Below are 12310 nucleotides of genomic sequence, written 5' to 3'. Positions count from 1 at the left end.
TGGATACCTGCACTCCCTTATATCCAAGCTACCTCCTCTTTCTCTCCTCCTGGTCTCGGGATCACGTGCCCCCTCTAAGTCTACCTTCCCTCATGAGTCTGTTCATTTGGCAAAGCTTACTTTGTGCCAGATGCAGAAACTTAGCTGATTTATTTAACCTGCATGACCTGTGAATCACTGAGCATTATGATTCCCAATTTGTTTACATGAGGAAACAGGCCTGAACAGCTGAGTGATTTACCCAAGATCATATGGCTAGTGAATGACTGAGCAGAAATTTGAACCACAATCCACCCAATGTGAGAGTCCATGCTTTTAACCAGGAAAACATGCTTTCTCATTCATTCATTTGTTCATTACCATCCCCCTGCACCATGCTTTTTTGACACTGGGGATTCGGTGGGAATAATGGAAGGTGCTTCCCTTGGGGAGCTCTCAGTGAAGGGAGGAGATGCATGCAAACGAGAGGGGGTTCAGCTAGAATGATGCTGTGAACAGACTCAATGAGAACAAAGGCTGCAAGCTGCCCCCTCGCTTAGCCCCCATTCCCTTGCATTCCAATTTCTCCTTCTTTATGGATTGTGTTTCCCCACACTGCATGTTTCCAACAACATCCCAACCTCCTGTATGTTAAAAACAAAACCAAAACCCTTCCTCCCCACATTCACACAACCCCAGACCTTTCCATCCTTCTACTTTCCAACCCAGGATGTTGGCGCTCTCCCCTTTCACTCCTCACAACCCAGTGGAAGGAGTCCCTAAGGGTCCAGGACCTCCTCTCGAACTGAAGAGACAATGGCTTCCTCTTAATCCTCACCTTCCTTCACATCTCAGCAGCCCTCCCACCCCAACTTCCTCCCCTAAAACCCTCCTCCGCACCCCAGCAGCCCGGTGCTCCCTTTCCTCTAAGTACACTTCCTCAGCAAGTCCACCACCGCCTCTCCACCAGTGATGCCAACTCTTCAACTCCAGCTTCTCTTCCAACCTGAGATCCCACCTGCCATTGGAACCTGTCTAACTGGGGGAGCCGCCAACCCCACAAGCTGAAACTGAAAACAAAAGCTAGCTCCTGCTCTGCAAAACCCATCTCACACCTTCTGCCTCTCTTACCCTCTTTGAGAGCAAGGCCACTCCTGGTTTCTAAGGCTTAACACCTTATTATAGCACCTTCTTCTCCTTGACTCTGCCTGCAAGGCCAAGCCATGCCCACCTATCTCAGCAAGGCCTGCCTCCACCTCACTGCATCCTGGAGCCAGGTTTGACAAGCCCCCACTCCCGGCTGTCACAGTGGAGTGGTCCCCACACTCCACCCCACCCCACCCCTGTCCACCTAGATGATCTGCACTTCAGAACCTTCACAAGTTCTTTAGAGGTGACTGATAAAAGGCCATGCTCCTGAGACACATGCTCCTTCATGTAGTTCTTTCTGCTTCTCTGTTCCATGACAAAAGCTCCAGTCTAACTTGATTTGTTGTTGCCAGAACACAGCCAGCTTATTCTGATGGGATGCCTTACACAGCTCCTCCTGTCCCAACAGCCTGGTTCCACCTGTGGAAACCCTGCCCACTCATTCCTCAAGTCAATGACATGGAAAAAAGTAGATGGAAGACTGCTGTCGATTAAAGAGCCCTTGTGTGATCTTAATGAATCACACGGTCCGGAAATGATCCATCAATGGCTCTGAGACACATTAGGACGTTAGTGCCTCCTGATGGAAGTACTCTCTACCGCCTATTAAGTATCTTTGCAAAAAAAAATTTTAAATAAAATATGATCAGCCTTCTAGGTTTAACTACCAACTTATAGAGAATAAAGGTGATACACGCATTAAAAACAGCCATGAGACCACAACCAGCAAAATTCACGTTAGGGGAAACTGCCAGGACAGACTACCCAGTTGTTCTTTTAAAACAAATAAATGCAAAGAAAAAACAAAAAGAAGGCGGCGGGAATCTACAGACGAAAAGGGACATGTAAAATGTGTTTTGCGGACCTCACACGGACCCTGATGCCACACAGTGAAACAGCAAGAAGGAAGCGGGGCAACATGAGCACAGCCGCACGGCAGGGACACCGGCGAACGGCATCGATATTCTGGGAATTAGGACGGCACTGTGGTCAGGGGTGAAAATCTGTTTTGAGATTCCTGATCAATTATTTCAAGTAAAATATCATGAACTCTATCATGTATTCAACAAAAAAATAACAGATGGAGCAAATTTTCCAAATATGGGTCGTGTGTAAGTCTAGGTGATATGAATGAAGGCTCTGAGTAACTTAACTCTTTCCTGTAGTGATTCTGCTCCTGGATTCAAACCCAAGGAATAATCAAACACAGGAAGAAAAGGGGGGCGGGGGACGAGCAGGCCCTCTGAAGTGCTCTCCTCTGTAAGAGCCACAGTGGCACAATGAGGGCACATTCTTTGTCTTTTTACAGATAAGAAGATTAAGGTTTGGAGAATTAAAAAAATTTGTGCAATAATTTGTACAAAAATTACACAAGTACTACAGGAAACAGGATTTTCGTGCAGACCTCCCTCAAACTCTGTTGCTTTCCTGTAAAGCACCAAGATATTCACAACAGGTTTTTACGTGTATAAGTAACCAGAAACAATGTGAGACACCCACAGTAAGGGAACAGTGAAGGACTATCACTTGCGCCTCCAAGGACATGCAAAACGACACTTTACTCAGATGTCCAAACAGCTTTCTAAACGTCCACAATGTATTAAGCAAAACAAGCAGAGTGGGAATTTTAATACAGAAAAAATAATTTGGAAAATGTTTTAAATGCAGGGAAGGGCAGCAATAAAAAGTAAAGTGTCACTGTCCCTGCGTGTTGGATTCTTTTTCCTTTTTCTTCTCTATAATTGGGAAAATTACCACTAGTAGGTGTGGGAAGAGACGTGCTACTCATCTTTCCAGGCCCAACTCGAATATCACCATGTATGTGAGGCATTTTCCAGAAATGGTCTCTCGCCCAGCAGAAGCTTCTCATTCTCTTCCCCGAAGGCCCATGTGCAGCGAGGCTCCCCCAGAAAGGTCAGTGCACGCCGCATCTGCTCTCCTGTGTGAGAAGCCCTCAAGAGCGGGGCCGTTGTCCCAGGAATCTGTGTGTCTGTCACATGACCCTGCACATGGAGGGCCCACAAAAACTTTTGCCGAACTAAGTCCGGTAGCCTCCTCCCAACGTTGTTCTATGTATTGTCTGTCTGCTGACTGAAGTTCAAGGACTATACAGCTCCTGGGTAAATGCTGACTTGCACATTCTGGGAAGTACTGGGGGGATCAAAAAGTCTGCTGTTTTTTCCCGTGCAATGGCTGTAATAGCACTTAGTCGTCTCTAACGTCACTCAAAACAATCTTGTTAGATTGTATCGTGCCGGCCGTCATATCCGTGTGCATTTAAAAAAATCAAAATTGATGAATTTTTGTGCAGCTGTCTTAATACTGAAGATGGAAGGAAATATGCAACATTTTCAGCATATTATGCTTTATTATTTCAAGAAAGGTAAAAATGCAACCAATGCAAAAAAAAAAAAAATTGGTGCAGTGTATGGAGAAGGTGCTGTGACTGATGAAACATGTCAAAAGTGGTTTCTGAAGTTTCTTGGTACTACTGACATTTTGACCAAATAATTCTTGCTGTGCACTGCCTTATGCATTGGAAGATGTTTAGCAGCACCCCTGGCCTCTGCCCACTAGAAGCCAGTAGCAGGAGATAGCCGACATACTCAAAATATCCAAATCAATAAAGTTGTTGGTGAAAATAAAAAACTGCCTTTTACAGAAAAAACATAATGGACTTTTGGGCCAACCCAGTAACAACTCCTCTGCACCCCAAGTGCCTCAGCCTAGTCCTGGCTCCGCCCCTGGTAAGCCCCCATCCCTGCTTATAGGGACACACCAGCACTAAGGAGTGCGAGACTATGGGTAACAACCCACCGGTCACCCCACTCTCAGCTGTGCCCTAGGCTGCATGGCCTCAGTGCCACCTACCACCCAAAAGGGAGTGTAGCTTAACTGTGACTACAGCCCAAGTACTTATGCCTCAAACCCCCTGCAACATGCACAGTCTACACGCACTGTTGGAGTCTTTCAGCTTATTTTTGTTTCTACAAACTCAATGACAGTCTATCTTCCTAGAAAATGATCCACTTTTCCTAGAAAATAACCTGCCTTCACTAAGTATGTCATCCCGTAAAATTTACCTAGCTCTTATGGTCTGGCTCAATAACCTGGGTGTTACCAGGTTTAAAAGATAAATTCGTAGCCCAGTATCACCTAAGAAAATACTATCACAACATAAAATAGCAGCTAGACCTATTAGGTCAACATTGTCAACACTTGTGAGGCGCTGACTGCAAGTTTTTATTCATTTCTGGACCCTAGCATCTGGTCAAATGCTCCATCCAGCCCAAAAGGACAATTTGGCAGTTTGCCAGACCCACTGCAGGAGTCGGGAGCAATTCTGACTCACAGAGAACAGAAGCCATTCAAGACAACAAAGATGCGGGCCAAGGCCACAGCCAGAGCCAGGTCCAAGGCCAGGAAGAAGTGGTGTCACGAACATACCCTAATCTGAAAGCGCCTACACCTACACGAAGCATCACCTACACGACAGGCAGGTTTACCACCGCCTCTTCCCTGAGCAACAGGGAGAACTGCGTCCTGGCTCCCCCCTGCTGCAAATCCTCAGGGGAACCTTCGTGGATGTAGCTGCCCCACCACCATCTCATAAATGGGGCATCTGAGACTGGAACCTCAGTCCTCCTGACCCCAAATCCCAGGCTGTTAGACTGAGCCAAACCACAAGTATAAAACAAGGTGGCCAGGTGTGATCGGTGTGCTCCCCTCTGGGCCAGCAGCCACATCTGATCCCTGGGACAAGCTGTGTACTCATGAGGTGGCAGGTGGGGAGGGGTGCTGGGGGTCCAAGATAGTCTACAGACCCCCAGGGGAAGAAAGAGCTGGGAACAGCTTCTAGAGAAGCCCACTGTTTCCTGGAACTGACACACATCTTCCCACCACAGATAGCTCCTGTGACAGGGGACGGGACAGGATGGCACAGAAGTAGCACCAAGGCATCTCCTAGTGCCTCTTTTACCCAAATGTACCAAGGAGTCCTAAAGTTCTACCAATTAAAGGGAGGAAGCTTTTGGTTAGTAGCAGAGAGAATTTTCCATTGCTTCTCCTGAATTTTTCATTCTGCATTGCCTTTCCATTAAAAAAAAAAAAGTGAATCATGTTTGAAGTTCCTTCCCCCAGTGCAACACAGACCCCTGCAAAGAGCTGACAGACCGTGTCCTATCGTACCTGGGCTCGCATAGGAAGGCCGTGTTTTCACCGTCTGCTCTCCAAACCAGCCACTCCCTGAAGGAGGGGTGGCAGAACATGCGGGTTTTGTCCCGCCTCTTAATGAGGAAGCAGGACAGGGCTTCCATCCTCTGCTGAAAGTCTTCCCACCCCTGCTCCCCTTGAACGTGGCCAGCATTGATGGCCTGGAAGATCTGCTCGTCCGTCATGGGGTGGAGGGACGCGAGGGCCACGTTTAAAATCGGAAGCGCCCTCTCGAAGGCAGACTGGGTCATGAACTTCATGTTGCACTGCAGCAGGTAGAGCTCGGACAGAGATACGGGCACCACCTTGTAGCTGGCACTTTTGATGACCAGGTGTCCCCTCTGGAAGAGGTCCAAGGTGAGTTTGAGGTACAGGTAGGAGCCAAGGCTCCGCAGCACCAGGTGGCTGCTCACTTTCCCGATGAGGGTGGCGTCGGCCTTGCCGTTCAGGGAGATATTGCTGAGGATGTCCTGGCTGCTGTGGACTCTGTGCTGGACGTAGGCGTGCAGGTCACTGTGAATGTCCTTGTTGTCGGGAAAGTCATCTAAGGAAAGCTTGACAAACGGCAGTGCACTTACGATTTCCTGGAAAAAAAAAACCACACACACCATGGTGTCACTCCACAGAGATTTCTTTTTTTATGTCAGCTGCATTTCAAACCAGATTCACTAGTTTTCTTTCAAGGAGGATTTTCGTGGATTACAGGGACTCATTATTTTGTATTAAAACATGTAATAGGATAAGTTGAAGATAAAAAGCTTATGTGAAAGAAATCCTGATGCAAGATCGAATCAGTGAAGGCTTTTCCAAAGCCCTGATCCAAAGACTCAGAGCCCAGCGAGAGGCAAAGGCCCAACAACAATGCCACCTGGCCGGACCCGCAAAGGGGCAGTGAGGCCCGGAGGTAACCTGATACCCGTAATCCTTACATTGTGCAACTGGTTATATAACGAGGACAAACACAAGCCACCACTGTACTCTAAGAACAGCCAGGCGCGCAGATAAGAGGCGTCCCTCTTAGTGCAGCTAGCAGGGCAGCCCACCTGAACCAGGGACCCGAAACAGCCTCTGGCTGTGCCCAGTGCCGCCGTCACAAGGTGCCCGACCCCCATAGAGCCCACTGTCAATTTCTTAGGTTGCCGCCTTGTAGTAAACTCTTAAATTGAGGTAATACATGCAGAAGTGCACATAGAAGTGCAAGGCGTCATTAATTTTCACAAAGTCAGATCTCCCTGGTAACCAGCAGCCTGAGAGCAAACATCAGCTCCCTGACCATCTCTTCCCGTCCTGGAGATAAGCACCGTCCTGACACTTAAGGGCAGCGATAGGTTTGGTGGGCTTTTTTTGTAACTTGTCACTATCATTTCTGAAGTGCTGATGTACACGTCCTCACTGGATGGAGTAACTGCAGGAGGCGGGCTGCGTCACTGACTCCCATTGTCCGAGGATGCTAACTGAACCTCCGAACACTCACACAGCCGTACGGAAAACCCAGGACTCCTCTCCCCGTGCGCTGTTGACTGCTAGCATCTGCTTACTGTGTGGAAAATGACTGAAAAGGGTACAAATCAAATCTACTTTTTAAAAAGAACATCAAGTTCGACTGAGGTCTAATGCCACTTTTAATGCGGGGGGGAAAAAAAACCCCAAAATGCTATTGATTATTTTACTTCACATTTTTTAAAAGATTTTATTTATTTATTTTTAGAGAGAGGAGAAGGGAGGGAGAGAAAAACATTGATCAACGGTTGCCTGTCTCACGTACCCCGAGCAGGGACCAAACCCACAACCCAGACACGTGCCCTGACTGGGAATCGAACCAGCAACCTTTCGCTTTGTGGGATGATGCCCAACCAACTAAGCCACACTGGTAAGGGCCCAAATGCTACTTTTAACTAAGTATCATAAAAGGGCAACATTTAAGGTCTTTACTAAAAAAGAACAAGGTAGAAGGAAGGTGTGTCCAGGGCTGAGATACAACTTTAGGGTTAAAATGAGGGGAAGTATGAAAAGAATTTAAAAACAACACTCATCTCACTACAAAGGTTATCTCATGTTTGAGTTTTCTGAAAAAAATAGACCTTCTCTCAGAATAGGTCTTAAAAATTCCCTTTTTTCATCCCTCCCTGTTTTCTTCATACAAAAAAAAAAAAACCCAAAGAAAACAAAACGAAGTCCCACTGCAAACCCAGGCAAACAACCACTGGTAAGAATAGCCTTCAATTCCAAGAGACCTTCAGCCGCACACCTCGCACAGCCCCCAGACCGAGCGGCGGGGAGCCGGGGCCTGACCGCTGTTTTGGATGCACAAGGTCAGGTCAGTTGCTAACAGAAAACTTCCCGACATCTCAGTAAATGTGCCTTGGGGGTAAAACGGTCAGCATTTCCCACATTTGGGGGTTTGTACACTTTAATATTTCAAAGTCTTAATACAGTTTTAAATTCAGCAGCTAAATGGTTTACAAGTTTAAATCATTACTATTAATCACTGCAAAATTTGAGTATAAGGACTTGGAAAGAGATATGAAAATTCTTTTTTTACCTGAAAATTTGCTCTCACAGTGACAATCAACTTCAACCACGCAGGAAATTTAGAGATAATCTTGGTAATAAATGAAGAAAGTGTATCTCCATAATCGGGTTTATGGAACTCAGCTTCATTCAAGCCGTCTATCAAAATAATATATTCTTCTTCAGGAATTTTCTGCTCTAAAGGATAAAATACTTTTTTTAATTACGAAATTATGCATTTCTATAAGGGGGCACCACCCAGTGTATTTTAATGCGCAGTTGAAAGTGTCAGGAAAAACTAAGAAAGGTCTGCATATGGCAGAAGAAACGGTTTACACAGAAGCATATTTTCTATTAAATGCACGATGGAAACTGGAGCACAGAGCCAAAGAGAGAACCACTTCTCACCAGCCAGTTTTCAGAAACATATTGCATTACACACACTTAGCAGAATTCCACCCATGTATCACAGTTAGCGCGCCATAAACTACTGTCTCTGGGGCGCGTACGGTGAGGATAACAGAGAGAGGAGATCTGGAACAGACCCTAGGCTCCCCACCCCCACCAAGGAACACCTTTGGTGGATTTCTGGGGAGGAAAATTGGCCCCTAAGGGGCACAGCATCCTGCCCGAGGCACACATTAGCTGGGGTTAGAACTCTGCTTTCGAGATTCCTAGAACAAGGCTCTTTCCTACAAACCTAAACTTAGTTTCCTACTTACTAGCACCAACTTTCTGCCCAGGAACTGAGGAGAAAGGATGACATCTGTTCCAATGCCCTCTCTACAGCACCTTTTGGAAGAAGTGCTATGAAGGCAAATAAATTAGCTCAAAAGGTGAGGAGGAGGAAGGATGAAAAACCAAAGGGCCCGTAACAGCACTCATGCCCCGTCTTGTAGACCATTCAAGGGCAACAAAATCAGACTTCCAGAAATGGCTTTAGGTTCAAGTCAACTGAGCAGAGGTCCTGAAAAAAACATGCCAGCAATATTCCTAAACAATCAACTCACCCCGTCACGTAGGAGTGCAAAATATGCAGGCAAGTTTCCAGAGAGCAAGTCATCTAAACAACCTACAGTTGCAAATTAGCTACCTTGGAAATGTTCGACTGGTGAGTTAGTTCTTATTAGAGATGTTTCATTTAAAACTATACCATTCGGGTGGGTCATTGGAAAGATGGTTCTGAGGAAGGGGAGGAGAGACGCAGATTCACCCATGTCTTTTCCCTGCACCCATCTCACTTCCACCCCAGGGCCCAGTTCACCCCCGCTCCTTTTGAAGACAGCCCTGGGGACTTGGAGCTACTGTTGAGAGGGGTCTAGGGGGCTGCTGGGAGGTACCGTTTCTCAGGTTTGTGAGCGGTTCCAGCACTCCCCTCTTGAAGGCAGCCACGGGGTCCTGCACGCAGGATCTGAGGCTCAGCATGCTCTGTAGCTGGGGCTCCTGTATCAGCAGGTCCCTGTAGGCGGCCAGCTGATGGGACCGGCAGAGCAGAGCCGCGATGCTGTGCACGAACTCGGGCACCAGGCACGTGTAGGTGTTGTCGGCCTGGCAGTAGTGGTAGGCCACAACCTGGGGGGAAGCAGACCAGCAGCGTCACCTTACCCTCTTCACCCCATTCCTTTCATGCTCTCACACAGGGACAAAATTCTAGTGTCTGCAAGGTAACAAAATATGTTGCTTCTGTTCCCCAAGATAGAGACATAAATTAGCTTAATTGATTCAATGATGCCTTCATTCAATTCGCATGGTTTGCCAGGACCTAAGCAACCTCTTCACGGCAGCCACAAATCTGTCTTGATCAGCACGAAGATCAGCGCCACTCAGTGGCTTCGAAGGCTGGGCCGGAAGTCATGGCTGCTTCCTCCCTGTGGCAAGAGGACCAGGCAGGCTGGCTGAAGCCCTCAGCCCCTTCTCCACACCCACCCCACACAGAGACCCGCTGTGCAGAAGTTCAACAGCAACAACTGGAAGTGTCAAAATCGGAACTCGGCAAATCTCTGCCTACGCTGTGCAGGGACACAGAGGAGGAGGGAGGTTCCTGCCTAAGCACTGAGAGGATGACGAGGATCCCCTTCGTTGGGACTGATATGAAGTGGCAGGTATTCGTTCGCGTCCCCGAGGACAGTGGCAGAGGCGAACTGTCAGGAGTGAGCGGTACACCGCAGGTAAATGAAAAACCAAATACTTTGCCCCATGAGGATGAACTAAGGAATATAAGTATGAGGCAAGGAAGGGTTTTGAAAAAGGTCAAAACACACAGTGTAAAGTACTTATGTTTTTCAGCAGCATCTGAGTCTGCGCGGTCCCTCTCGGCTCTCCTTGTCCCCCCAGCAGACACGTAGAAGAACCATTAGCTACGGTTCACAGCTGAGGGCAGCAGACGCACAGGCTAAATGCCCTGCCAGGGTAACCCAGATTAGCAACAGAAGATCTGTGGTTAGATAACAAGCCTGCAGACTCTTAAAAAGCAAGTGACAAGAGTAGATGTGGCCAATTTGGAACCTTCGTGTGACTTCTGTTCTAGACTAAAGTGATCAGCAACACTCCGGAAAGACGACTGCTCGTCCACTCCCCCTTGGACACAGATTAGCAGGACCCCATGAGGACTCCGGGGCTTGAAAAAGCCACCGATGAAACAGCCTGGACTACAGTCTAGCCAGCACCCAACGGTGCGTCATGAAATCAATTTGGAGCCAAACACCTTTTTTAAAAAAAAAATAAAGTGAATATATAGGATGTAAGAATAAGTATAATCTTGCAATGCTTTTGTTTCAGTTGTGTGTGTGATCATGTGTGTGAGCACTAGGTCTCTGGTGTAAGATCTCTTATGCTGGGTCACAAAGTGGTGTGAAAAATCAGGGTGGTGGGTGCTTTATCGTCAGCTCCACATCCCTCGCTGCAGGTCACCCATTCGTGCACAGAGGACGGGGTCAGGGTGTCAGGCTGCCCACCCCAGGGATGCCGAAGTGAGGAGCAAGGATCTGGGGCAGAGAAGCATTCATTTCAGTTCCCCGGGCCCACCTCCACCCTGGGGGCTTCCTCAGCAGATGCCCCTCTTCATGCCCACCCCCACTGGTTCTCCAGCTCCACCACCTCACACCACTGCTGCCGTGGAGACCCAAGCAGCCCACCAGGAGCAAGGCGTGAAAGACTTCACCCAGGAGGGTGGCTGGTGAACCTGTGATGGAAGCTAAGCAGATGGAAAATTTCAGAAGGACCTTGACAAGCATAAATTTTGGAAGGGGGGTTCAGCCAAGTCTCTTTTACACCACCACAAAAAATCTTGGATAGAAAGGCTCAGGGAACCAAGGGTCTTAGGCACAGAGCGTGGCAGAGGTGGTCTGGGGATCACGTTCAAGGCTCCTGATCTCCTTCCTGCTCTCGTGCCGATTGTAAGGGTAGATTTGTGGCAAGTGCGATACTACCTCCTGCTGACTGAGGAATTTTCAATCCATTATTTAAGATGCACACAAGTCCACTGCCAATGTCTTAAGATACTTATTTTCAGTCATGCCTTTCATTTGCAGTACTCTATCACGTTTTTATCAAAAGCTATACTTTTGCATCAAGCAACTGCTGTCCCTGTTGTAAGATCTCTTTTCCAATTCACTTTTCCGAAGCCAACCTCTCTCTCTCTCTCTCTGGAAGTTCTCACAGACCCGGAGTTAAGTTACCTTGGAAGCGAGGTATTTCACTGCATCCTCCCTTGGTCTTTGGTTTTCAGGAGTATCAGACCCCGACCCAGTGGGTGTTTTAGCCACATTGGTACCACTCGTAGAAGTACTGGGTGAAAGCAACGGAGTGAACGGAGGATCCGGGGAGGAATCTGAAGCTGCAGAGGAAAGAGACCGATTCCATTGTTTACAGCAACGCAATGCGGGTGTGCACAGCGGGACAGTGAATGTGTTGCTCGGTCAGACAGGAAGCACTCCAGCAGGTGACAAGTGAGCACAGCTCCACATGCAAAGGTGCATGTGGGAGCGCCAGCGCCCCCAGCCCTGTCTCCTACCCACCTAGCTGTCCTCCCTGGAGAACCACTGTTCCTCATTTCCTTTATTAAATTATTTTTGGTTTTAAAAAACATTTTGCATGGCTCATCTGTTCCTGATTCATTATGTTAGAGACACTTTCGTTTAATGTGTTTATTACACATAAAGTAAGCTATAAATAGTCAAGTCTTTGGCAACACCATTCCATTTCTAAGTTAGTTTTTATATTTTTGGTAAATCCAGTATAGAAGACAAAGGCTGCAGAGCACAGGGTACAAAAGGATTTTGTACACATGCCTTCCGGCCTGTTCTGCAGGAGCCTATCCGCTGTGGTATTAGGACCACAAATTCCCCAGCGCACTTGGCCAGGCCTCACTGCCCCATCTCTGCTCCTATAGAGAGGAGACCCGAGGGAAGGCTGGCCTCACGCCAGGTCACACCTACACAGGCGCTATGAGAGATGGACA

At 47.6% G+C, this 12310-nt stretch overlaps 1 protein-coding gene across 7 annotated transcripts in view; it reads right to left on the bottom strand.

Annotated features, from left to right (window-relative positions):
- Positions 1-12310, bottom strand: part of TANC1 (tetratricopeptide repeat, ankyrin repeat and coiled-coil containing 1) — a 217733-nt gene that overhangs the window by 44373 nt on the left and 161050 nt on the right. For all 7 annotated transcript variants that reach the window (XM_024579816.4, XM_045187354.3, XM_024579817.4 and 4 more), the window contains 4 exons: positions 11529-11686; positions 9192-9423; positions 7883-8049; positions 5317-5924 (listed from right to left, as the gene is read on the bottom strand). In XM_024579816.4, coding sequence (XP_024435584.2) covers positions 5317-5924; positions 7883-8049; positions 9192-9423; positions 11529-11686 — 1165 coding nt within the window. The remainder of the gene's footprint in view (positions 1-5316; positions 5925-7882; positions 8050-9191; positions 9424-11528; positions 11687-12310) is intronic.

This window comes from Desmodus rotundus, chromosome 2 (assembly GCF_022682495.2).
Source record: "Desmodus rotundus isolate HL8 chromosome 2, HLdesRot8A.1, whole genome shotgun sequence".
Classification (NCBI taxonomy): domain Eukaryota; kingdom Metazoa; phylum Chordata; class Mammalia; order Chiroptera; family Phyllostomidae; genus Desmodus; species Desmodus rotundus.
The sequence above is the reverse complement of the archived record's forward strand: the minus strand, read 5'-3'. Positions and strand labels throughout refer to the sequence as shown.